The 24560-nt window shown below is 36.3% G+C and overlaps 17 protein-coding genes across 17 annotated transcripts; 8 read left to right on the top strand and 9 right to left on the bottom strand.

Annotated features, from left to right (window-relative positions):
• Positions 1-49: 49 nt before the first annotated feature.
• Positions 50-1792, bottom strand: cubi_03147 (Rab GDP dissociation inhibitor; the record flags this gene model as incomplete). The annotated part of the gene is made up of 1 exon (XM_029020160.1): positions 50-1792. One exon carries the CDS (start codon positions 1790-1792, stop codon positions 50-52), a length of 1743 nt encoding a protein of 580 aa, XP_028876167.1.
• A 308-nt stretch (positions 1793-2100) lies between these two features.
• On the bottom strand, positions 2101-3126 carry cubi_03146 (uncharacterized protein; the record flags this gene model as incomplete). Its single annotated transcript, XM_029020159.1, has 1 exon — positions 2101-3126. One exon carries the CDS (start codon positions 3124-3126, stop codon positions 2101-2103), a length of 1026 nt encoding a protein of 341 aa, XP_028876166.1.
• Positions 3127-4083: 957 nt separating this feature from the next.
• On the bottom strand, positions 4084-4806 carry cubi_03145 (uncharacterized protein; the record flags this gene model as incomplete). Its single annotated transcript, XM_029020158.1, has 1 exon — positions 4084-4806. One exon carries the CDS (start codon positions 4804-4806, stop codon positions 4084-4086), a length of 723 nt encoding a protein of 240 aa, XP_028876165.1.
• Positions 4807-5430: 624 nt separating this feature from the next.
• cubi_03144 (uncharacterized protein) lies at positions 5431-6282 on the top strand (the record flags this gene model as incomplete). Its single annotated transcript, XM_029020157.1, has 2 exons — positions 5431-5545; positions 5627-6282. The coding sequence occupies 2 exons, from the start codon at positions 5431-5433 to the stop codon at positions 6280-6282; spliced, it is 771 nt and encodes a 256-aa protein (XP_028876164.1).
• A 330-nt stretch (positions 6283-6612) lies between these two features.
• cubi_03143 (uncharacterized protein) lies at positions 6613-7629 on the top strand (the record flags this gene model as incomplete). The annotated part of the gene is made up of 1 exon (XM_029020156.1): positions 6613-7629. One exon carries the CDS (start codon positions 6613-6615, stop codon positions 7627-7629), a length of 1017 nt encoding a protein of 338 aa, XP_028876163.1.
• Positions 7630-7708: 79 nt separating this feature from the next.
• On the bottom strand, positions 7709-8350 carry cubi_03142 (RING finger domain-containing protein; the record flags this gene model as incomplete). Its single annotated transcript, XM_029020155.1, has 1 exon — positions 7709-8350. The coding sequence occupies one exon, from the start codon at positions 8348-8350 to the stop codon at positions 7709-7711; it is 642 nt and encodes a 213-aa protein (XP_028876162.1).
• A 308-nt stretch (positions 8351-8658) lies between these two features.
• On the top strand, positions 8659-11406 carry cubi_03141 (AAA+ ATPase; the record flags this gene model as incomplete). Its single annotated transcript, XM_029020154.1, has 1 exon — positions 8659-11406. The coding sequence occupies one exon, from the start codon at positions 8659-8661 to the stop codon at positions 11404-11406; it is 2748 nt and encodes a 915-aa protein (XP_028876161.1).
• A 139-nt stretch (positions 11407-11545) lies between these two features.
• cubi_03140 (uncharacterized protein) lies at positions 11546-12715 on the top strand (the record flags this gene model as incomplete). The annotated part of the gene is made up of 1 exon (XM_029020153.1): positions 11546-12715. One exon carries the CDS (start codon positions 11546-11548, stop codon positions 12713-12715), a length of 1170 nt encoding a protein of 389 aa, XP_028876160.1.
• Positions 12716-12816: 101 nt separating this feature from the next.
• cubi_03139 (uncharacterized protein) lies at positions 12817-13275 on the bottom strand (the record flags this gene model as incomplete). Its single annotated transcript, XM_029020152.1, has 1 exon — positions 12817-13275. One exon carries the CDS (start codon positions 13273-13275, stop codon positions 12817-12819), a length of 459 nt encoding a protein of 152 aa, XP_028876159.1.
• A 226-nt stretch (positions 13276-13501) lies between these two features.
• Positions 13502-13742, top strand: cubi_03138 (uncharacterized protein; the record flags this gene model as incomplete). Its single annotated transcript, XM_029020151.1, has 2 exons — positions 13502-13599; positions 13640-13742. 2 exons carry the CDS (start codon positions 13502-13504, stop codon positions 13740-13742), a joined length of 201 nt encoding a protein of 66 aa, XP_028876158.1.
• A 377-nt stretch (positions 13743-14119) lies between these two features.
• Positions 14120-15499, bottom strand: cubi_03137 (secreted mucin-like protein; the record flags this gene model as incomplete). Its single annotated transcript, XM_029020150.1, has 1 exon — positions 14120-15499. One exon carries the CDS (start codon positions 15497-15499, stop codon positions 14120-14122), a length of 1380 nt encoding a protein of 459 aa, XP_028876157.1.
• A 956-nt stretch (positions 15500-16455) lies between these two features.
• On the top strand, positions 16456-16932 carry cubi_03136 (uncharacterized protein; the record flags this gene model as incomplete). Its single annotated transcript, XM_029020149.1, has 1 exon — positions 16456-16932. The coding sequence occupies one exon, from the start codon at positions 16456-16458 to the stop codon at positions 16930-16932; it is 477 nt and encodes a 158-aa protein (XP_028876156.1).
• A 33-nt stretch (positions 16933-16965) lies between these two features.
• On the bottom strand, positions 16966-17871 carry cubi_03135 (PP2C phosphatase; the record flags this gene model as incomplete). The annotated part of the gene is made up of 1 exon (XM_029020148.1): positions 16966-17871. The coding sequence occupies one exon, from the start codon at positions 17869-17871 to the stop codon at positions 16966-16968; it is 906 nt and encodes a 301-aa protein (XP_028876155.1).
• A 272-nt stretch (positions 17872-18143) lies between these two features.
• cubi_03134 (uncharacterized protein) lies at positions 18144-18587 on the top strand (the record flags this gene model as incomplete). Its single annotated transcript, XM_029020147.1, has 1 exon — positions 18144-18587. The coding sequence occupies one exon, from the start codon at positions 18144-18146 to the stop codon at positions 18585-18587; it is 444 nt and encodes a 147-aa protein (XP_028876154.1).
• Positions 18588-18764: 177 nt separating this feature from the next.
• On the bottom strand, positions 18765-21089 carry cubi_03133 (uncharacterized protein; the record flags this gene model as incomplete). The annotated part of the gene is made up of 3 exons (XM_029020146.1): positions 18765-20736; positions 20785-20844; positions 20962-21089. The coding sequence occupies 3 exons, from the start codon at positions 21087-21089 to the stop codon at positions 18765-18767; spliced, it is 2160 nt and encodes a 719-aa protein (XP_028876153.1).
• A 651-nt stretch (positions 21090-21740) lies between these two features.
• On the top strand, positions 21741-22613 carry cubi_03132 (uncharacterized protein; the record flags this gene model as incomplete). The annotated part of the gene is made up of 1 exon (XM_029020145.1): positions 21741-22613. One exon carries the CDS (start codon positions 21741-21743, stop codon positions 22611-22613), a length of 873 nt encoding a protein of 290 aa, XP_028876152.1.
• Positions 22614-22795: 182 nt separating this feature from the next.
• On the bottom strand, positions 22796-24505 carry cubi_03131 (uncharacterized protein; the record flags this gene model as incomplete). Its single annotated transcript, XM_029020144.1, has 1 exon — positions 22796-24505. The coding sequence occupies one exon, from the start codon at positions 24503-24505 to the stop codon at positions 22796-22798; it is 1710 nt and encodes a 569-aa protein (XP_028876151.1).
• Between the last annotated feature and the right edge of the window lie 55 nt (positions 24506-24560).

Raw genomic sequence — 24560 nt, 5'->3', positions numbered from 1 at the left:
ATAAAAAGAATAATATAACGTCTTAATTTATGTATATGTAAGAATTTCTTTAATCTAGGATATTTTGTAGCTTTTTTATAATGTACTGATTACTTAATTCTTGGCTTCTTGGGTTCTCTTTTCCTTGTTGATCCTTTTCTGAATTTGAGAAGTTATGGAATGTAACATTTTCCTGATTTTGTGAACTTAAAAACTTTAAGGACTTATCTAGTGCTAATATTGCGTTATCCACATCTTCATCTAACAAAAAGAAGCTATTATTATTGATAGATGGATCAGATAAAAGTATTAGTCCATCTGACAGTAGTTCTGGGTTTTCCACTTTTTGTTTGTAAATGTAGCTTGCTTTGTACAGAATCTTTGTCTCACTATTTGTTTTTTCGGATAAAAAAGAGTTAATTGCATTTTGTATTTTACTCCTTGCTTCTAAAGTGGTCTCCTGCATTCCCATAATTTTATTAATATAAACGATGTAATACCCAGAAGGGCAGCATCCTGTATAGTGATCACATTGTAGAATATAGGCTATATTATTATCTAATTGGTTTTCTCCAATCCTTATACTGGCGAGACAAAGTTTTTTATGATTCTGGGAGTTCTTTGGTGTGATTAATGGGTGGTTCAGAATGATAAAATAGCATAGAACCCTCTTTTCTATTATATTATTTATGGGATTCTTCAAGTATTTTGAAAAGCTATTTAGTGATCCCAATATTAACTTGGATTGGATGACTTCTTTTAGATTATTAGAGTTAATATGAATCTTCCATAATTTCTCCTTCTCAAACTGTCTTTCAATGCTTGAGATATCTGTCCCAAGTCTTTGTACAGATCCTTTAACTGCTGCAAGCCTAGAAAATGATTGAGGTAAATCACATGTACCGTAATTTGGATATAAAAAAGGAGTCCCTATGCAGCCGTGCTGATTTAATGAGCTCAGAAGGAGGTTAAAGTACCTCGTAAAATTCTTTTTCCATTGAAACTGCTCATTACAGTTTGAGCTACAAAAAACAATGTTGTGCTTAACTAAATCTAAAATACGATCATTAATTTTCCAAAAATCCTGGAAATCTGAAAAGGAAGCTATTTCTGAAATACATGTATTCTTGTTACTATTTTGAATATTATCATAACTATTATTCTTTTTTGAGCTATTCTGTGTATTAACAATTAATGCTGGAGTTCTGAAAGGGTCAGAAACCAAATCTAAATCAACTTTTTCCTCAATTTTAGATATCTCCAAAATATCCCTAATTCCACTATACAGCCTCATAATTTGTCTCTTCTCTACTAAATTTAATTCTGTTGACGAAAATACCTCTTTTTTTGAAAATGGTGTTCTTGTTAATTTAAGAGTTTCCTTATCTTTAATGTCCACAAAATATATATCCTCTATTCCCTGAAATTCAAGGTACCCAGAAATATTGCATGATAAGATCATTTCTACAAGATGACCACGACAGAATAATACTTTAGGCATCATATCAATGTATATATTTTTCAAGTTTTCAGATTCTGTTTCAGTTAATGATGAGTAGACCTGAATATCGTATTCTTTCTCAAAGAAAGAGCTCGTTTCAAAGAGAGAGTTTGAGTGCTCTGGGCTATCTGAGATCCAGTTATGAGCTGTGGGGAGTTTTACAGTGTTACTTAAGCCTCCATAGGAGGTATTGGAGTCCAAAACCAAGACTGAATATCCTCTCATTGAGAGGCCTGATGCAACAATGCATTCAATCAGTCCCGTTCCTAAGACAACTACGTCCCAGGAATCTCCATTTTGTGCCTCTTCCATCTTTTAAGAAGTATTTATTTTTTTCTGATTAATTGGCCTTAAATATCAATATCTTAGGCTTCATGTCAAAGGCGCCAAAATGGCATGTAGTTAGAAGTTTGAATAAATAGTAATAAGAAAATAATGGAAAACAGAGGAAAAGTGGGAACTAAAAAAGTTGGAAAAACAGAGGAATAGTGAGGGAGTGACAAAAGAAAAGGATTCAGTTGTATTATAAAATATTAAGGGTTGGACCTAATGAATTAGGATATTAGACTTTGTAGGTACTTTCATTACAAAGTTATATTTTATGAAAAATTAAGATAGTCTTAGTTCGCACCATCAGTAAAGAAGTCAGCACTGTTTTCAAGGAGATAGTTTGCAGCAAGCTCTTCGTTCTTTTCACATATCAAATAGGCCTCAATAGCAGCATTTCTTGGGAATCCGAGCGCCTGCAAACGTTCAACAGACTCAGCTTCTTGGGGAGTAAGTTGGATAGTTGTTTGCATTGGGAATTGGGCAGCTTCTCCGATTTCATCAGAATCTGTTCTCTCCATCATTCTGATAAACTCTTCCTGGTTTTCTGTAATTAGCTGGAGAATTTCGGGGTTTGACTGGCCAATTCTTACAAGGAGCTCAGGAAGAATTCTCGGATCTTGTTGAACAACAGACCTTAGCTGTTGGAATAATGGATTTGTTCTAAGCGACTCCAAATTCCCTGGAAGTTGTTCCGATGAGGATTCTTCTGTTGGAGTTATGGCTGTATTCAAGGAAGCATTTGAGTTTGCTGGTGTAGTGTTAGCGGGATTAGCTGCCACTGGATTCTCTGGAATTGGCAACCCTGAGGTAAGGTACTCAACTGCCCTATCTGGGTTGTTAAATGCTGCTCTCATTGCTCTTACAACCAGTTCTCTCTCAAAACCCATATTAACAATATTTGCGATTGTTTCCTCAAGCTCTGGCCCTGTTAGCAAAGTTGAGGCTCTTGAATCTATGGATGGATCAGAAATCCCCAGTTGGTTCTGACTATTTGAGGGTGGAATTCCAGTAGCTGGTTCTGTATTTGCATTAGATTCAGTCGATACATTGTTTTGCTTATTCTGATGACTTTCTGCTGCCTTTTGGGAAGCTCCTTTCGAAAGAAGAACAACTAATCGCTCTCCATCCTTAATTCCTACATCTTGAACAGTATGTGAGTCATTCAGAATTCTTCCAGCAAAAATCAACTTGAGCCTTGAAGCTTCCATTACTGGGTTTAATGCTTGAATGGCTTGTTTCACCTTTTCAATTGAGTAATCTACCTCCACCTCCACTTCCATCTCTGTGTTTTGAACTGTTCTAACCTTAATTTTCATCTTATTCCTCAATTTTGTTTGGTTCGTTTTTTCTTTAACTATAATTACTTTTTTGCTTTTATTTTCAAAAAGACAAGGCGGGAAAATAACTCACAATTTAGCTTTCAAACAATGTATGTAGTGATATACTAATGCTGTAGAAAACTACAGGAGGAGGAATAATATTAACTAAGATATACAGGAGAGAACAATAAAACTCCAAATTCGTAAAGTTCCGAAACATTGGTGAAGAATTGAGATAAATTCTTCTCAAAACTAGAAAATATAATTTGTGTGGCAAAGTTCTTATCTATTATTCACTAAACTATTTCCTAATACTATTTATTTGTTTTTTTTTCTACAGTAATGTGGGAAATTTTTATTTATTGTTTAATTTTCTACTAAAGTCCGAGAATACATGCATATATGCATGCAGAAATTAACCATCCAGAGGCCCTTATATTTTGTTAAATCAAATAAAGAAAATTGTGTATTCGGAAGAACTTAGTAGAATATATCTATAGTTAAAACCTAGTGTGGAATGAGTGTAATTAAATGTTGTCTTAGATTTAAATGACAATATCATTTTACTAAGTTCTTGACCTATTAGAATTGTTTTTTCCCTAAAGAAAATAGATCAGGTATTTTAGAACTGATTCGTTTTCTATTGCTGGAGAGACAACTCACAACAATTCACAAAATATAAAAGGAAAAACATAAGTTTGTAGAAAAACTGGCCAATTTTACAACTCATTTATTAAGCAAATTATTGAATCATCTTTATTAACACTCAGTACTCTGACTTGGCAACAATAGTTGTTATTTCTTCTTTGATATAAAATAAAAAATTAATATTCAAATAAAAAGTAAAAACAAACTTTCAATATGGCTGAGGTACAACCTAAACTATTACTCCGATATTAAGATAGGTGATCAGTCTTCGTTGCTTCTGAGTATTGAAAAACTATCAAATATAGCTTAGTTTTGTTCTTCCTGAGCAACGTCTAAGCCTGCATCATCATCACTTTCGGAGCCAGAATCAGCAAAGTCAGAATCTGATGGAATCTGCTCTTGTTCAATTGTATGTATTTTCTTCTTATTATTACATGCTGAAATGAAACCTGGGCAGCTACAAAAACCATTCAAGATTGTTGTGAACACATTAAAAACTGGTGAGCTGTTTGAAGTAAATTCTCTTGAGTATTGGGAAATACCAGTATTCATATTGCCATAATTATTAGTATTAACATGACTTAAGTATGTATAGCTTCTGCTTGTAGACATTGATCCCGAGCCTGTTGATCGGTATGATGGCTGTGGATTACTATTCATTGTTCTCATGGAAGCCACTCCAAATGACAGGAATTTATTTGTTGGAGATGTTTTCAGGCTCCTATTAACGTACATTTCATTCAATCTCTGCTTGATTACTGGCTTTCCAATCAATTCATCTGCAGAATTGAGTTTCATCTGTCCTGCAGTTACCGGGATTGGCCTTGTGAACGAACGAATAGTATGGGTAAGTCTTTGCTCTTTTGGTCCACAAGCTATTCCACAGGCACTAGATTGGTTAGTCTCTACCTCCGTTGATACATAAAGGCCTCTGGAGAGCTCCCCCTCCATCACCTGATTTTGAGCCTCTACAAACATCTCGGCTTGAGATCTATGGTCATCTGAATAGGTGATTCTGGGCTCTTCCATATTTCCAAAGTATGTTTTTGCCACTCTACTTTCCTATTTATCTTTTTTTTCTATTCAAACTATCTCTTTTCTTTACAACTACTCACAAAAACGACATGACATTAAACGCTTTCATGTATTGTCTCTATATATACACATTAACTCAACTTTCATCATTATTCCAACATTATTTTTATTAGACTTCGAAAATCATGAAATCTCTTCAATTATTTTCTTCCTGTTAAATCCTTATGCTTTATATTATATCCGGAAGTTTGTTTTTCTCTTTTTTCTTTTTAAATTTTCTCTTCACATGCACTTAATTATTTATTTGTTTGCACCTTCCCGCCAAAACTCCAAATTATTGTAGATCTAAGTTACTTTAAATCCCGCAAGGTCCTTAAAATACGTTACCCCTTATTATTGGAAAATAATCATATTATTAATAATTAATAGAAGAAATATAAATCACAGGCGGAATAATCTATCTATCAATATTATATTAGATTGAAGGTTATTTTCTCTGGTTATAACATTTTGGTTCAGTTTATATAAGGTCATACAAAGAAAAGAAATTTGGGGATTGCACAGTGTTCCCAATTTTTATTCAACTTAGTATTGTTCAATACTGTAATATTTACTTAAATGATTGTCAATGAGGAAAACATTGAGAAGGTTGTAGAACTGAAGAGAAAAATTGAGTCGGTTTTGGCAAAAGTTGGCCATAGATTGGAACTCATAGAAAAATTTAAGAACCAAAGTAAGTTTAAATAATTCAACTTTAAAAAGTACCTTTAGCTCAGGTTTATTAATATTCAATTTCACATTCAAAACTTTTTAGAGTCCGTTATTGAAAATCTAACTCTTGGAAATATCGCACATATCAGTTTAAGATACTCGAGCACTACCAGAGCTCCTCCTGAATATGATGATCTTACAGGTAAGGACCTTTCTAGAAGGCCCAACTACAGATTTCCCTGTCCATCCAATGCACATATTCAACTATCCCAACTTTATATTGCCAAACAACTCCCGTGTATAAGGCCCAGGATAAAAATTATTGAAACATCTCCAGATTCAAAAATGATTGAAATCTCGTCTGCTCAAAAAAACGTTAATATTATTTATCAGATAAATGATTCAAAAGAGCAGGTATATTCGGAGCCTATTTATGTTGAAGGTTCAGGAAACTATATAATTAAAGCTTTTTCTACTAAGCCAGGATTCTACAATAGTGTTGTAATTGAACAAAGGTTTACCATTGAAGAACACGAACCAAAGTATGAGTCAGAAATTTCTTCAAGTGGTCCACCAAATCTAATTCACGAACTCAATAGTAGTACTTGCTATGAAGTAAATAAACAAGTTCCTGTTAACAATGAAAAACAAAACCATAAACATTCGGCACATTCTCATTCAAAATATAGAGGTTTGCATTTAATTAGAAATCAAACAGACTCCGAACTCGATGACTCTGACTCTTCTGAGCCAGAGTAGTTAATAATATAAGGTGAAAATACCTCTGTACCCTACCATACTGCACTATCTAAATTAAATAATTTTATATACTTAACTATTCTTCCTTCACTCTATATTCTGTTATTCCCTGTATTTCCTCCAATTCATTTTTTCTATATTACCCGCCTTCCGAGTTATTAAAAAAATTCCCACTACCCCCATGCGAGCACAACATGCAATTGGCGGGTTGCGATCCTCGTGCATTTTTGCATTTTGTGGATGGGGAAATACTAAAAGAAGGAATAACTAAACATAGTTTAAATTCTGCTTGGCATTTTACTTATTTTTTGTTTTTGTAATAATTAATCCATGTGGGGTCTCTGGAGTGGTGCTGAAGGGACAAAGTCCGTCTCAAATAAGTTAGAAAAACAAGTAAAGGAAGCTGGAGAAACTACTTTATCACCAAATCCAACTACATGTGCCTCCAGAAACTCAACCTGCGAATGCCCTTCAAATATAGCAAGCAACGGAGCAATTATTGGTGACCATCATGAAATAGTCTACCCAAGTACTGAGAGAGAAAAAACACTCTATCAGGAATATAGCCAAAAAATGCAAGAAGCTTTGAACTCTTTTCTGAGCGTACTTGAAGACTTTAATACAGCACAGGAGAGTGAGTCTAACTTTAAGGCTCTTGGGAGTTGCCAGAAAACTGGTCAGGTTCATGTAAACTTGGGTAACATGGGTGACGCCTTGTGTAGTAGGTTTGACTCTGTTTCATCTTCATCCTCTCCCACCTCTAAGCCAAATGATGGGTTGTCTACTTATGTTGCGAAGTGTTCATTTGGGACATCTCTCACACCAAAAAATATTTTTGACTTTATTGTTAATATTGAGAACAAACCTTTGTATGATAATACTTGCGCAGAATCATCTGTTATATACTATTTGGGTCATCTGGCATTGGCTAAACAGTGTTATAGAGGAATGATGGGGGTTCAGGGAAGGGAGTTTTTGATCATGGGGAGAAACTTCATTCTTAGTGATAACTGTTATGTTCTAGTTGCCTCTTCTGTTTCAGATACTAAAAATCTCACTGAATCTGGAGAAGAGATTCCAGTTACGGAGTCTTATGTAAGAGGCGAAATCAAGTTTGTGGGATTTTTAATCCGTCAATTTAAAGGTGAGACTGAGTTGTTTTTTGCTCAAAAAATGGACCTTGGTGGAGCTGTCCCGCTAATGCTACAACGAATTGTCTTAGCCACCCAACTTCAAAGTTTGAATGCTTTGAAAAAGCATTTATTGGATAACTTTGACATGTACTTTTCACAGGAGGTGGAGGAAGAAGTTCCAGCAGACTCCTCTACAAAAGAGGTAGATAAATAAGATGTAAATCAATTTTATTCAAATAAATCCTACTTAAGATTTTGTTTTTTCAAACACCTAAATTTAGATTTCTATAATCTTAATCATTTTGTCCTACAGTTTCATATGTATCAGTTAGATTAGGCTCGTCTATAGCTAGTTCATTTAAAACTTGTCTTCTATACATTCCTGTTAGTATCAGAAACTGCAGTAGTAGTGTAATATATGCCCACAAAGAGATTGTAATTATACTCTTGGTATCTGGATTCCCCTCTTGGTATAAGATATAGATGAAGAAGAGCAATAGAAAAACTCCATTTATTAGTAGGTTTCTCAAACTAGAAAATGGATGCCCCATTGAAGATACCATAAAAGAACCATATTGAATTCCATAAAGTCTGCTTGCTAAAATTCGAAAGAATCTCCGAATTAGCCCACCACTCAGAATCTTGGAAAAATCCTCAGAGCCATCCTCTGAGTGTTCAATTTGGATGGATCCGCTTCTGCAAATAGAACACAACTCAACTTCTTTGGATTGTTCTCCAAGCAAAATATTTCTCAAGACCGAAATCTGTTGCGAGCTACTCCATTTTGACCAACACTTTCCGTGTACAAGTGCATAACACTGAGAACAACATCGCTTAAGTTTTCCCTGGGATGAATCCTCTAGACATATAAAGCATGTATCATTTATATTACTTATTATGTCCTCATCTTCTCCCATCCTAATATACTCAGACATTGTTAATAGTCTGTAGGTTCGCTATATGCACCCACAAAATTAATCAGTGTTCTAGTCCATTTAATACCTTTTTTTATCCTCTATTACCTTTTTTATCATTAATATTCTAGCATTTTTAATTCATGCATAATGCGCGCCAAATTGAGAGGGGGTGCTAAGTCCGCATTAAAATAGCAAAATGATGGGAAAAGCTGAAAAGGTAAAAAGGGAAAGGGCCGCATGACAAGTTAAAATCACACAAAAAAAAACTAAAAAAATTAATTAACTAATTAACTCTAAATTGGATTTAATCCTCCAAGTTGTTCTAAATGTGGGACATTGAAGAAGACTGGAGTGAGGATGAGTCCTTTGGTTTTGCTGGTAAGCCAGAACCTAAGCGGAAGAAGTTGAATGGCCCAGTAGAGAGTGAGAAACTGCATGAAGCTCCACAGTACAGACTGAATAGCGAAAGTATGGGAATAGATGAAAACTCTTCGCTTAATTACTGCGAGGCTTCCCTATCCAAGGCTCTGGAGAGCCTAGACAAGAAACTGAACAACTCTAGAGCTAAAAAAGGAAAAAATGCGGATAAAAGTATAGATATGAGCATAGATCTGTGTGTGGTATCTCAAGAGGAAGGAGAAGCCTGGAGTTTTCAGGAAGGCATTGAAGAGTTGGGTTCCTCAAGGCTTGAGTTCATAAATTGTGAATTGAGCTTTGAGCAGGATTACGATATATTTGGGCTGAACTCAATAAACACATTACAGAAAAATAAACAAATTACCAGGTCAAACAAGCTTTTTGAAAGTGTCTCCTCTATGGAGAAGTTACACAAGGGGATAATTCGATTTTCTGGAGTGTCTGACCCATCCAAAACCTTCTTTGTTGAAACTTGGGAAAGGGAAGACACTTTAGATTTGCTCAAAAAACTACGTTCCAGACAAGACAAGTCTTTGGGAAGAACTCGAGGGACAAGATTAGGCCCTGATATTACAGAGCCAGAGCTTGAGGCTGAGTTTATGACCAACTATGGGCCTGAGTCTAAGCCTGGACCTAATCTAAATCCTGATCTTGATTCCAATGAAATCGAAAGGACATATACCAATAGACCAATTCTAACAACAAAGTATGTGCCAAAGTCCTGTTTGGATCTGATAAACGATGAGGGTTCAATTAGAAGCATTTTGAAGTGGATAAAAAGCTGGGAAGGCTATGTCTTCAAATCTTCTTTAAGCTCTAAAAAATCTTCTGAAGCCCCAGAAGTCCCAATTCTACTGATTGGAGGTCCTTCTGGGAGTGGAAAAACAAGTATGGTCAAGATCTTAGCCAAACAATGTGGATACGAAGTGAATGAAATTAAAGTTTCTGATGAAAAGACTATGGAGAGTTTTGAGAACTCCATAAAAATGAGAATTAATTTTGGGACAATTGGAGGGACCAGTAAGCCAACTTTAATCATGATAGATGAGTTAGACAGTCTCTCAAACGGTGGAAATGTAAGAAAATATGATTGCTTCAGTTTCCTAGTTAAACTTTCAGAGACTCACTCCAAAAACCGTGAGACAGTTAGTAGGCCAATAATATGTATATGTAACGACATCCACGAGAAATCCCTAAGGTCTTTAAGAGCAAAATCCTTAAATATTGTGGTTCCGTCCCCACCAAAAGAGAAGATATTTAAAAGACTCAGCTATGTTTGTAGGAACGAAGGACTAAAGTTAGAGGACGATGAAATCCTAAATGAACTCATTAAGGTCCACAATTGTGACATTAGATCATGTTTGAATTCAATATATCTCATGAGCCAAAAGGATATTAGAAGAAAAGATGATCATGACGATGAAAAAGGTAAGAAAAGAGTGCAAGTTCCAATATATTGGGAAGATTTTGAAGGTTGTTGTTATACCAAAGATTTGGACCAAGATATCTCAGGCTTTGTTAAGACTTGCTTTGGATTGGAAATTGGAATCAAGAAGGACGAAATCTTTGAATATGTCCTGGAGTATGGAGAAGAGTGTCTAATAAATTTCGGGTTAAATCTGGCAGGTCTACTAACTGAAAACATTTACCGGTGTAACTTAATGAGTGACTTCTACTACGATTACTTAAAGCTTATTTTGGATTCAATCGTCGAACACAATATTCTTTCCTTGAGGATCAATTCACTACTTCCCTTCTTAAGCTCAGCAATTTTTGTTTCTAGAAAGATCATGGGAATTCACTGTAACCAATTCAGATACCTAGGTTCTTCAACCTTTGCTTTTTCTCAAGGCATTTCAAACTCAATTAACAGTATTTACAGGGACATTTCCTCTTCAACTCTGGATATTCTGAAAGTAGAGACCATGACAAATTCCTTTAAAGTATACACTTTGCCCTCTATGTTAACTCATTTCAATGGAATTGGCTTCCTCAAGTATTTGAATCAGTGGAAATCCACACAAATTTTTCCGAAATTTAAATGTCTCATTGAGTCTCAGACTGGATCTCTCAGTTCTGAAGAATTGGAGTCACTCTATGTTCTGCAGAACCTTGTCTCAAAGATGGTTTGCTTTGGGTTCAGGTTTGAAGACCAAACCCGTAGTTTGTTCGGGAAAAACAATGATAACGGTTCTACCTCACATTTCCTTAAACCAAACATTGAGTCACTCTACTCCTTCCAGTGTCTAATGAACTCAATAGAATCTGGGTACGTCAGAAACCCCTCTGTCTTACCACCAAATCATGGTAAATACATATATGATATTGGGTTTTACACCTTAGTTAACCAGTTAGTGGATTTTTTCAAGGATAACATTTCCAAACAAATCATCCCAGGTATCCACTACTACAACCTCAATTCTTCCCAGAAAAGAAATGTCCAAATAAACGAAAAAACTAGGTTACTTGAAAAACAAGTACCGGTTGACATTTTTGTCTCTGTTCCAAGTTTCCAGGACCTAATTATGAAACTCAGGGCTAAAACAAAAACAACCCAAGAATCTAAGAAGCCAAACTCATTTTGCATTTACAGGTACAACGATGGCTGCACTGACGCAGTCAAGATGAATGTTCAAGTTTCTGACTTTTTCTCTTAACTCCCAGATTTCCTTTTCCCGCCACATAAAAAGCTTTGCATGCATGCCATTAACTGGGCGCCTTGTTCTGATCTAAAAATCGCAGCTTTTTGGGGATGTTAAAAAATAGAATTGTTGAGTAAATGAGATTCTTTAAGGAATGAAGATTTCAACTGGATTAGGATATTTATTACTACTAGTTTCACAGGTTTTGTGCGTGAAAGCTATCCATTCGGGGAGTCCTAACTATCAAAGAGTTTATATTTCAAGAAAAAAAGTACCAAGTAGAACACCCCTTCCGGAGAGATTCAGAGGGGAGCTGTACTCAGATGGGTCTGTTGACTGGCTCTCTTCAAGGAGATTAAATGGCGGGTGGACTAGATGGGCTCCAGTGAGTGAAGCAAGAGTACCTCCTCATATGGTGAGGCAGTTGAAATCTCAGCTAGTTGGAATACCCAGAAGAACTCCACAAATATACAGAGAAAGAGCTATTTCCACCTCACCTGAGTACTCTGGCCTGGGTGTAGCCCCAGGAAGTTATTTTAAACCCATCCAATCTACTCTTCATCATTCTGAAAAACAATTTACCTGGGAGGAAGAAGATTCAAGCCATGAAGCTTCACCTCTGTACCTCCAACCAATATCTCCGATCCCAAACCAAACTCGCAGGAGCTACAATCCAGCTTCAGGAAGGCAATCAGTTTTTCAACTTCCTGTAATTGAAAAAAGACCGACTCCGAGAGATATTAGTCACACATATCAAGATAGAAGGGTTTTTGTTAGCCCTGAAGACGAATTGGACATGGCTAGGTACTTCGAAGAGCAAAACACATCTCCAATTTCAAATAAGAGGGGAATCAAGCAAACTTTAAAGGAAGTTTTTAAAACTCCACTTCCAGAGTTGGAGCTAGTTTCTCCAACTATTAGGAAAAAAGCTCCTAAAAATGTGGCTTCTCCCCAAAGCCAAAACTTTCAGCCGTTCCAAACTCAACAGCCATCCGATTACGATCTTAGTAGAATGCAGTGGAGGCTTTTCCTTACATCTTTTGACCCAAGACTAGACAATGTTAGAATTATCAAACCTATTCCTCCTTTGGGGATGAAGCTTTCAAAAACGGTTACTGACTGTACTGAATACTATTACAAAGCGTTCAAACTACAATATTTATCTATATCCGGGATAATGTATAGCAAAAAAATCAGCAGATCTGTAAATGATTCAATTAATAAAGAACTTAAACAGTGGTGCAGCGGAATGATGGTGAATTGGTATCGTCAATTACAAAAAATGGGTCTAATTGTCCCAAAACCCGGCAGGTTTAATAGGTAGAGGCAATAAGACTTAGTATATCCTTCATGAGTTTCAATTAATATCCTAATCTCTTCTATGTGAACAAAAATGACCTCTCCCCCTCCTCTTTCTCACCCTTATTAGCTAAATACTCGGCTCCTCCTGGCCTTTTGTGATGAAATTGAGCTTGGAATAACTTCCAAATTGTTTAACCCCGCCTTTTGTTGTGCTGTTGGAGTTGGAATACTGTCAAGCTTAGCCACGATCTGGATACTTCTAACTTGACCCCTACTCATTCTTTTCCCTTTGTCAAAACCTCTTCCTTCATTTTCTACTCTACTTCTAGAAGCTCTACTCGGAGAACCTTTGAACTTTCCCCTTACGTTCGAATTTACATTATTTGGTCTTTTTTCATTCCTCTTCTTGAACTCCTGAATCTTGCCACTCTTATTATTCCTAACTCTACTTTGTCCTTGGCCTGCCTTCTTCATCCGTCTCTCCTTCCTAGCCTCCTTCACAATGTCATCAAGGCTGCTGTTAATCATCTTTTCAATGTTCTTACTTCCTCCTGAACCATTCATTTCTGAATTTCTTGCCATCTCTTTTCTTCTCACTTTTTTCCCCTATTAAGCCATCACAATATCTAGTTTTTAAAACCCGCCAAAACTCTCCCCACCAAAAACTCCATAATGGCAAAGAAACTTGAATGATTTTTTTGGATAAGAGTTGAAAACAGGAGGGAAACGAGGGGGGGAGAATATGTAACAGAAGTCAACAAGAGCAAGAATTACCCAAAGTTTTAGTTGTTTATAGCTGAGTCTATAAATGTACTGCCTACTTTTTACGGTTTGGGAATTCCCATTAAACATAAGAGTATTCTCTCTCAAATTTGAACAATCTGGAGACCCCGAGATAAAACTCACGTAAGTTAAAGTCTCAATTGTATTTCCAAAAAGTTGGTAGGGAAGTGAAATCCAGAGCTTTCAATATCAGACTCTGGATTGTCCGAAACGTAAGGATCTCAAAATACAACTTCTCATGTGTTGTGGTGATAGAGGCACTATGACATACATATTAGCTTCTTCCATTTGTCAAAAAGACGTTTAGACTGAGCTCAGGAAGTCCCAAACCATCAGAAGACAACTTCAATGTCCAAACTTAGAAGACTCACAACAGCTCAACAGCAGTTTCTGGATAAAAGATGAAGAAATACTCCAGAAAATGACAAATAGTCTTCAGCTGCCATCCGACCCCTGCTAGCTTCTATCTCTTTTTCAGTAGGATTTAAGGTTAGGTCACTGTAGCCATGATATTCTCAATTCCACAGGAATATAGGCATTTAGAGAATTCTAGACCGTAATTGCAACATTCACATTATATCTAGTTATGGGGATTCGTCTATATACACTAGACGTGTTAAACACCACGTTCTACTGGAAATGACTAATTTCCTACTAATTTATATCCTCTTAACCTAGAAACCTTGATTTCGTCATCTCCCAACTCCAATCCCAATCTACCAGCAGTAGCTTTAAGATCATCCTTTGCAGATTCTGGAGAGTCAGAGATGGCTCTAATCTTGACCTTACGTTTCCTTTTAGATTCAACATCAAATATATTGCGTTCTGCTGGTGGGAAGGATACGTTTTCAACCAAAGGACTTTTTTCTAATTTGATTTCAGAGCATTTCTTGTATCTATCATCACAAAGTTCCTTAAAAGTGTAACCTACTTTCCTACCAGAAAGGGGGACTTCCTCCTTATGTCTGAGTTTTTCCCAAGCTCCAACAAGCTTTGGAACAGCTTCTCTAGTCACCTTGGATTCAATTTTTTTCTCAACGGAACTGTCCTCAACTTCGACAACAGAAGTTGCAACATATTCATCATCTTTAACTTGGGCGGGCTTTTCTGAGTTCATAGATTCAAACATTTCCACCATATCTGGAACTACTTCTCTAGTTGGGGTGAAACGATTAATCTTTGGCTCAGGTTTCTCTGGGAGCTTCAAGTAGTCCAAAGTACCTTCCCTTAGGGAGGACAAAGTTGGACTTTCAACCTTTGACTCAAATTCGTCTTCGTTAGGATGCTCAAATCTATCAACTAATCTCTTAACATCTGATCTTGGATACTCACGTCTAGGTTCTACAACATCTGAAGGCATTTGTTCAAAAAAGTTAACCATATTACTGACTTTTGGTTCTAAAGATGCTAGTTCCATGCAATCCTGGCCAAGACATTCCTCAAAACGCTTCGAGTTTTCAGTTTGAGGAGAGTACAAGAATGCCTCGTCAATTGGAGAAACTGGTTCTATTACATCTTCAAGAACAAATTCCGGAGACTTGGTAGGTGGAACTGTGGTAGTGGTAGTTGTTGTAGTGGTAGTAGTAGTGGTAGTGGTAGTTGTAGTGGTTCTTGGAGCAGGAATTGGAGTCTCAACTGGGGAGGTAAACGGAGGTGTGACAAGAACCAAATGATCAGAAGAGGAACCCTCGATATCGGAGTCCTCCTGGAAATTCTTCATTGTATAATATGACGAATAAAGTTCGTCCAAGATTACTGGAGACTTAGTATCTTCTTGCTCCATATCTTGAGGTTTCTCGGGGAACATGGAGTCTGGGCAGACAGTACAAGGGATTGATGTTGATGTAGAAGATTCAAATTGATAAGATGACGCGGCTGTAGTGGATCTAGTGCTCGATGTTAGATTAAAATCTCTTCTCTGAATGAGTAGAGACCTTTTATCTTCCATAGCAATTACAGCAAGATTCTCCACTAAAGTTAGGCATAATACTGCCAACGGAAATACAAAGTACCTGAACAACATCCTAGCTAATTTAACTGGAATCTTTCCTTAAATATTAAAATCTCCAACTTTAGATCACCTATCTCCGACCTTCTAATTAGTAACCGAAAAAGACATACGAGACATCGCGGGTATCCACATCGAGCTAATGTCATAAACTATAATCAGAGTTGAAGGAGTAAGGCCAAAAAATTGGAATATTTGGGGAATTCCATTAAAAGCTAAATAGTGCCTTGCTCTTTCTAGATGGCCCTTACAACCAATCTACTTTACTAAGCTTTCATCTTTTCTCTATTCTTTTTTTACCTAGAATTTTAATAGTGGGAATGAGTTACCGCCAAAACCCCAGGTACTCTGGGCGCCAATGGCAAAAATTACATGCATAACATAATATAAGTTGGTTGTAAATACCTGTGAATTGAACTCTTTCAAAGTAAAAGATGATGGATCCCCAAGCCTTAAATCTCATGTTTTTATTCAAACTTGGATTTTTCCTGGGGTTTGCCTGTCTGGGACTTGAGGTTTTGCTTTGACGTGATTTTAAATAGTCTTAACTCGAAACATGTTTTAAATGTCATAATTGATGCTCCCTATAATTTTGGTTGTTTTGGTGGTGTTTAGTTCTTTATTCTATTTACTATATCTAATACTTTCCTTCTTTTAGAAATTTCCAATCACAAATCATTTTCTTGGGATTTTTCCACTTTTAACTTTTAAACAGAATTTTCTTCTTATCCAGTGTCGCTCTTTCAACAATCAGATAAAAAGTGTTTTAATGAAAAGAAGGATGACAAAAATTTTCCCAGATGTATGAAAGTAAACTATGTTTTAAAAATATTTAACCAAATAGGTTTTCCTTTTTTAATAAAAACATACAATTGGCGCCAACATTTGGAATTCTATTGAAGCAAAAAAAGTTGGAAAAATTAAGATCTTTATTGTCATAAGTGTAGAAACAACCATCTGGAGTGTGTAAGATGGAAAATGTACTGATGACAGGGTCTAATTCGGCAGGTGATAATGGAATAAGGACTCGGGTAGTAAAGAAGGCAGTTATACCTAAGGAAATTAAGGAAAATGATATCTATGTAACCAGAAAGAGGCCCCTGGTAGTATACTTTAGAAGGGCAATGGATCTTCTTACAGTTACAGAGACTCATAATTTTATTTATGAAGAGAGGCTTGGCTGTAGACGTAACAAGAAATTATATAAGTCTGGTAAGGACAATCAATATGTCATTATACATGGTATGGGAGCCTGCATAATGACAGCAATATGGCTTGTTCAGGATTTGAAATCAAACTTAGGAGATAAAATCAAAATTGAAGTAACAACAAATACAATTAAGGTAACTGATGAGCACATTAATGAAGAAAAAGAATGGGAATCCTCTAAAAGTACAAGAAATGTGAGTGGAATATCAATTAAGGTTACTATGAAAAAACAAGAATAATTCATTTAAAGGGCTACAAACATTTCTGGCCAGTTATTGGACTACCCCTATTAATACGGTGATATCGTCAGGCTTACCTCCTGCTACCAAACTAAAATTACGGTTGGATGAAATATTTGACTGAAATCTCTGGTTTAATAAATAATTATTTAAATTCATAGAATATGGAGAGATGTGTTTGGAGCTCAAAGATAGCTGTAGAGCCTCCCTCCCAAGCTTTTCTGCAATTTTCTGTGGTTCATACAGCAAATTACTATCAACTATGTGAATAACCTTATCCATTGAAACATTGTCCCATAATCCATCAGTTGCTACAATTATGGCATCCCCAGATTTAATTCCCTCTAATATCATATAATCCGCATTATACGGAGTATCAATGCTACCTGTCCCTAACTGAAAAGGTGTGTTAAAGTTATGTTGTTGAATCTCTGATTCAAAAATAACCTCCTTTTCATCCTTTCTATATATTACACACTTTGAATCTCCTAAGTTAAATACATGAAGCTTATTGTTATCCAAATAAGTCAAACAAAGTGTAGAACTTCCAATAATCTTGGAAGATTTCATATTTTCGTAGGACTTGTTCACCATTTCCATAAACTTTTCTCTGTCTAATTCACATTTTTTACCTTTAGTGTAATCATTAATACTCATTTCTATGTACTTTACAAGCTGTCTACTATACAAGGCTGAACTAACTCCTTGAGAAATCCAACCACCAACTCCATCCGCAACACAAATGTGGCTTGCTCCTACAGAACAAGAATCCTCATTTTCACATCCTAATGGCTTGGTTGGATTCCTTGATGTGTACACACCTGTTAGTAGTATCCTGTTCTTACTAGACACTGACCTTTGCTTGCTTCCAAATCTCGTCAAAAGCCGGTTATACGTAGTAGAATTAAATGAAGAACTGACCATTGGGAGATACTTCATTCTTTGAATTAAATCCTTTTTTTCCTCTGCCAAATCTATTTATTTTTTTCCTGGCATTTCTTATTTATGCAAAAATCATGATTCGGCGGGAAAACTAAGTGACTAATTTCCATTAATAGAGTCCCCATGTGAAATATTAAAAAAATAAAGAGGTACCAAATTTGGGAGAAAAAAAGAAGGCAGGAGGAAATAGGTAGAAATACAATCCGAAGATTTTTCTCTACGATAATTTGGGGGATTTAAACAAAATGTCAGCCGGTAAGTTCTTTTTAATGTCTATCCAGACGTATAAATCTTACACTTTTTATTTGTACATATTTTCCACATTTATAATAGACAAAGAAAGAGCTTCTAGAGAGAAGATTTCACAACTTGATAGAAAGTTGAAGGTTTTAAGCAGCAAGATTTCAGAGTTATCTCAAGACAGCAAAGAACACGGGCTTGTACTCAATGCTTTTGAAAAGGTTGACCCAGATAGAAGATGCTTTAGAGTAATAGGTGGTGTTATGGTAGAGAGGACAGTGAAAACTGTTAAGCCTGCATTGGAGAAAGAGAAGGCTGCTTTAGATTCTGCTATTTCTGAATTAGAGAAGCAATACGAATCCATAGAAGAGGAACTAAAAGTTTTAATTGAGAATCTAAACAAGGAATCCAATTTAGCTGTTCAGTCCACGGCTTCAGTATCATCTTCGTCTTCCTCAGGAATAACGGCATGATGTAGAACTATAATTAATGAAATCATCCAAGTAATGTTATCTGAATAGATAATTAGAGAGATAGGGGGAAAGGGAAAGAGGGGGAGAGGGAAAGAAGAGAAAAGTAATTAATAGCCCTGTCTTAGCAAAATCGTTAGGCCATAGAAAAAACTTTTTAGTTAATTAAATTTGGGAATTTTAATATCCAAACTGTCCAAATCCCATACCGACTTTAACAGTATTATAAGCATTATTAGTATTGGTTTCCTTAATATTATTAAGCTTGTTATAAATATACTCAAGTTTTCTTTTAGCTTCTCTGTTCAAAATTTCTGGATTAGTCATATCTTCAGTCGAAAAGATCCGGTACTTAATGACCTCAGAATCCTGGTAGAGTTCTTTTTTACCATTCAATTTAAAGACCCACTCACTGAATAGCTTATCAGAGAAATAATCCTCAGTGTTTTTCTCATTATTTTCTTTAAGTGACTCAAGTTTTTCTGCAGATATGCCACCCATTATGGCTTCTCCATGTTCTGCAAAGGCTACTGCTCTGATTGTACCGGTGGAGTCAACAATCTCACAACTCAAAATGTACTTTTTAATAGGGTTTTCAATGGATTGTTGGCAGCTGGGACAGTGGTAATTGGGGCCAAGAGATGTGCTACTCTCCTTTTCCGATCCATAAGGCAATACCAAAGCATTAATGCTGTTAGGGTCTTCAATTTCAGTGACTTTTCGTTTGCACTTAGGACAACTACTCCAGTAATACTTATTGTCACGAATTGACCTTATGGTTCCATAAGTGTGAACCCAAATCCCTCCATCAAGCATATCCGAAGAGTTGGAGCCAGAAGTAGCAGAAGCTACTATCTCATCAATAAAAAGTCTCTGAGTTGAAGAATTTGAGCCAGTATTTCCGGGGCTTGGACTAGAGGATGAGAGTGAAACCAGAGACTCTTGCACATTTGGCTGGGAGTAGAACCAATTTCTGAGTTCTTGCGATTGTTCAACTCCAGAGGGATTCCACTCTAAAGATGAGCTGGAACCCAACTTCAATCTAAACCCATTAAATTCCTCAACTATAGCGTTTTTAACAGCAATAACTGGATTTTGAGAGATGAGATTCTCGTCTAATTGGGTTCTTTCTGACCACAAGGTCAAGTCAATACTATGGCCAGACTTGTCAATGATTGTCAGTTCTCTTTTCTGGGTATCTGCCCCAGTAGACTTTACAGTGATAGTTGTGATTGGTCCAGCCCTGAGCAAAATCCCTAGAATATCGAGTGACTGGCCTTTGGAGTATCCCCTGATTTCGGAGATAGGAACAAAGTTAAAGGTCTTCTTTGGAATCCGGTCATCCTGTGGTAAACTCTGAATTTCCGCGTCTTCATTAAATATAATTTCAAATTCGTGTCCAGTAGTATTAAAACGAGTATTAGCTTCTTTAACATCTCCTCTTGAAAAACTATACACTTCTCCTTCTTTCAACATGTCATAGAACTTATCCACAGCCTTTGTAAAGCATGTTGCTCTAATCTCGCTGCCATCTGCATCACAAATCTCAAATGAAAACACTTTGCCTTCCTTTGTCTTGGACGAAGAAAACTTTCTGACATCACTTTTGCTCACAACACGGCCAATAATCCTCCACCTATGCAGATATGATGTTATATTTTTGATTGGATATACTGGAATGTCCTGGTTTCTTGAAACTGGTCCTTTGGACTGCCCTGAACCAATTGCACCTCCATATGGGCCACTTCTCATCGTATGGCCCATGTTTACAGAGCCTGGTCCTGAAGACTGCAAACCATCTTTTCCTGAAACAGGGCCTGCAGTTCCTGTTATCTGTCCTGACGGTACGTTTCCCCCGTATCCGTGGTGCTGAGGTTGCATATTATGCTGCTGTTGAAACTGCTGCCCACCGCTACTTGGTTCTGTTGAATGGCCCGAATTAGGAGTACCACACGACCCTCCAATTTGGTTCTGAGGTACAGACTGCTTCTGGTCAGCAGGACCTCCCCCTGCTGCCTTGCTGGAGCCCATACAAGGATGCGGGGTAGCCTTCCCAATAGAAGTAAATCCAGACCAGTGCCCAACTTTATCGTATTGAACGACAGTAACCAGCTTAGTAGAATGAATCTCATTCAAAGAAAACCTTGTTATCCTAATCATATCCCCCGGCTGCAACTGAGTAGCATCCGACATTACTAACCTTATACTCAAGGGAGACCCATTATCAAACATATTTGAACCTGCATCTGTAACATGGACCCTGTGTGAATGAAAAATTATAATCGAGAAATCAGTTAAATTCTCTAAATAATGTGTTCTTGGCCAAAAAAGAACTGCGGAATTCTTGTTCTTCTTTGGTCACATCTATCAAACTTACAGTGCTCTCGGCCCCGAACGTATCAAGTTTATTGCTAGTACTACTACTACCGATCCGTTTGGAGAAACTACCCCCGAAAGAAGCTGGTCGCAAGTTCCTCTCTGAAGCTCTGAAGGAAATTCTGTCATTTCTCTCCAAAATCTTTATCTGGACGTCGCTTTTTTTTTTACTTGGCCTGTGAAACCTCTTAATTCTGGTTTCCCGCCCAATTATGTTCCGCTTAAGTGCAAAAAAATAGCCAAACCCCACTTATATTATTAATGTATTTGTTTATTTACTTATATTGAGATATCTTGTGAAAATAGAGGAGGAGCAATACTACTTTCTTCTATTCTTTAATCTCTCACCAGCTTATATGTTTTTTGGTTGTTTAGAAAAGTATTTTTTCAACTTTCCCTATTTTTTATTTAATTTACTTGGATATTCCAAAATTGTTTATTTGGCAATTTTTCCTATTACTTAATTACATTTTCCACACTGTCATGTATGCATGCAAAACAAACAAACGCCGGTATTGAGCTAAATTAATACATGCAAAATTTTAAATATACCTAATTTAATCATTAAAGTTTTTAAACAAATCTATAAACAAATGTGTTTCATAAAAAGAAGACGAAAAGTACGATCATTGTTTTTTACCGTCCTATACTGCAATTCCAAATCTTCTGATTGCACTTTCAACCCATTACCCCCTGAATTTTATTATAGAGATTTTAGAGACAGTTGAAACATGTGGCGCCAACTCTTTATTTAATTATATTATAATAAAATTTGTCAAAATGAACGAAAGGTCAGGATCCCAGCCGGAACTCTGGCAGCTGGCTAAAAATAGTAGTGGATACAGAGAGCTACTATTGGGAACTAGCAAGTTAGCAACAGTTCTTTGTACGAATTTACATTTATCACCAGGAACCACTCTGACTTCGTATCATTATATATACAGGTTCTGGTCAAAGTTTGATATCCTTGAAACTGACCGTAAATTTATTGCAGCTGCAGCTGTTCTCTTATCTTGGAAAGTTAGAGAAGATATAGAACCAACTCGAAGCTCTAGAAAACTTTCGGAATTGTCCAGATTTCTATATAGAATTACTAAAGCTAATTCGCTTTCCCAATTGTCCAACCCTCCGATACCTCTCGAGCTCTCTTCAAGCTTTTGGATATATAAGGATTCAGGGAAGGAGTATACTCACTATATGGAGCAGATTAAGACCTATGAATTTGCACTTCTTAGAGCGATCAATTTTGATCTAGTACCAATTGAACTGCCATTTTCACATATTGAAAGATTGACAAGAATCCTACTTTATTCCCCAAGGATCAACGAGCATATTGAAGAAGGTGAGGAGGGAGAGGAGGAGGAAAAAGAATATGAATCTTTGAAGATGTTTAGACTACTTGCTTCATCCATAAGTTTGGATTTTTATAGACTCCCAAACGTATGTATGCAATACAACGCTTTAGAAGTCTCATTATGTTCAGTATGGTATGCTGGAATTTTTCTTTCTATGTCATTTGCCTATGAAGATGCTTCAGGATTCAATTCTTGGATTTCGAAAATATGTCCAGAAATCAATACGGAACGTGTTGTTCAATGCATGGACGAGTGTTCAAAGGTCCTTTTATGGTTAATTAATAGTGATTCCGCTTAGTATATACATTTTTTAAAGAAAAATAATTACTAATTCTTATATTAGTTTACAGCTATTTATTATATATTAATAATTAAATTAATTTTTTTACCTTATATATTACTTTTACAAGCATTACTTTTCAATATTCTTAATAAAGCTATATTACGACTCAACTCTGGTATTTGAAAATAATTATATCTCTACCAATCCTCCTTATTTGAACTTGTATATCTGGCTCCAAGTGAAAGAGTATCTCTCGGAGCTCCAGACTGAGTTCTTTTTTGTAATTCTAAAAGCTTGTTACACTGAGCAATACGATGGCCGAGTCCACCACAATATGCACAACCCCTTACTCCTCCAATCTCTTGCAAAGAAGTATTTGTAGTATCAAACTGCTCCAAAAATGGAGGAATTTCTTGTTTTGCCTCTATTAGCAAAGCTTTAAGATCACGTAATAATGTTTCAGATAAAGAATTATCTATAAATGTGGTTGAGACCCCAACAGACTCGCCTCTTCCTGTTCTCCCTATTCTATGGACATAGTTCTCAATCTCTTTTGGCATATCAAAGTTTATTACATGCTGAATATTTGCAAAGTCTAGTCCTTTTGACGCCACATCTGTTCCAACAAGAACATCCATCTCCCCATTTCTAAACTGCTCTATAGATCTTGAACGTTGTTCTTGAGTAAGACCTCCATGTATTGCCACCACATTAACTCCTTTTATTAATAAGTATTCATGAATTTCATCCACATCTTTTTTATTTTCACTGAATATTAATACTTTTGGTGCTGTCTTTTGTAAACATGATAGCAGACTAACCAGTCTACGCTCTTGTCTGACATATTCAAATTCCTGAATTACTCTTAAATTCGCTGCTCCAGCCCTCCCTACATTTACTACAATCGGATTAATTAAAGCAGTTTGAGCAAACTCTTGAGTTTTTCTGGGCATTGTTGCTGAAAACAAAACAGTTTGTCTTCTCTCGTAAAAACTATCAAAAATGTACCTTACATGCTCCTCAAATCCTTGCTCAGTAAGCCTGTCAGCTTCGTCCATACAAAAATACACACATTGTTGTAAAGTAACTTTTCGTCTTTTTAACAAATCAGCTAATCTCCCAGGTGTTGCTACCATCATATGTATACCCTTCTTCTGATACTCTGCAAGTTGTTGGCTAGAATTCTCACCTCCTATTATACAAGATACCCTTAATTCTGGATATTTGGTATTTTTTTGTTTGGAACATTCACTGCTTTCTCTATAGTTTCCTCTTAAAAACTCAAGGAACTCATCAATAATCCTCTTAATTTGTAGAGCCAATTCTCTAGATGGGCAAAGAACAAGAGAGTGAGGACCTTCCATTCCTTTAAAAGGAAGGCTTAGTTCAGCTTCTAAAGAAAACATGATCATAGGTAGAACAAAAACTATTGTTTTTCCACTCCCTGTAAAAGCAAGTCCTATCAAATCTCTTCCCATAAGTATTATAGGAAGCCCTTGCATTTGAATCTGAGAAGGCTTAGATATCCCCTTACTAGACAAAGCATCCAGTATTTCTTGAGGAAAGCCCATATCTTTGAAAGATAATATTGGCGGAGGGACATCCGAGCCATTGATATCAATTAGCAAACGGGACCTAAGATCTTGGCATTCAGACACTGATAGATTCAAATACTTTTTGGGAACCCTCCAGGAAGTTTCCTCATCCCTTGAAAAAACTATTCCTTTGGCAATCTCATGAACTGCTTTCAATGGTGCATTGTATGATTGGTTTACTGCTGCTATCAACTTTTCCTCTTCTGCTTTCAAAGTGTCTAAAGAGTAGTGAGGGTTTAGCTTTCGCTTCTTCTCCTCTTCCTCTCTAATAGACTTTGAAATAGCATATAGAGATCTTTTGTTATCATCCATTTGCACTAAATACCCACTTTAATAAATTCTCGTTCACATATGTTGGCGCCCGCGC

The sequence above is a fragment of the Cryptosporidium ubiquitum genome, assembly GCF_001865345.1.
Source record: "Cryptosporidium ubiquitum isolate 39726 chromosome Unknown contig_5, whole genome shotgun sequence".
Classification (NCBI taxonomy): Eukaryota; Apicomplexa; class Conoidasida; order Eucoccidiorida; family Cryptosporidiidae; genus Cryptosporidium; species Cryptosporidium ubiquitum.
This window is presented reverse-complemented; position numbering and strand designations above follow the sequence as displayed.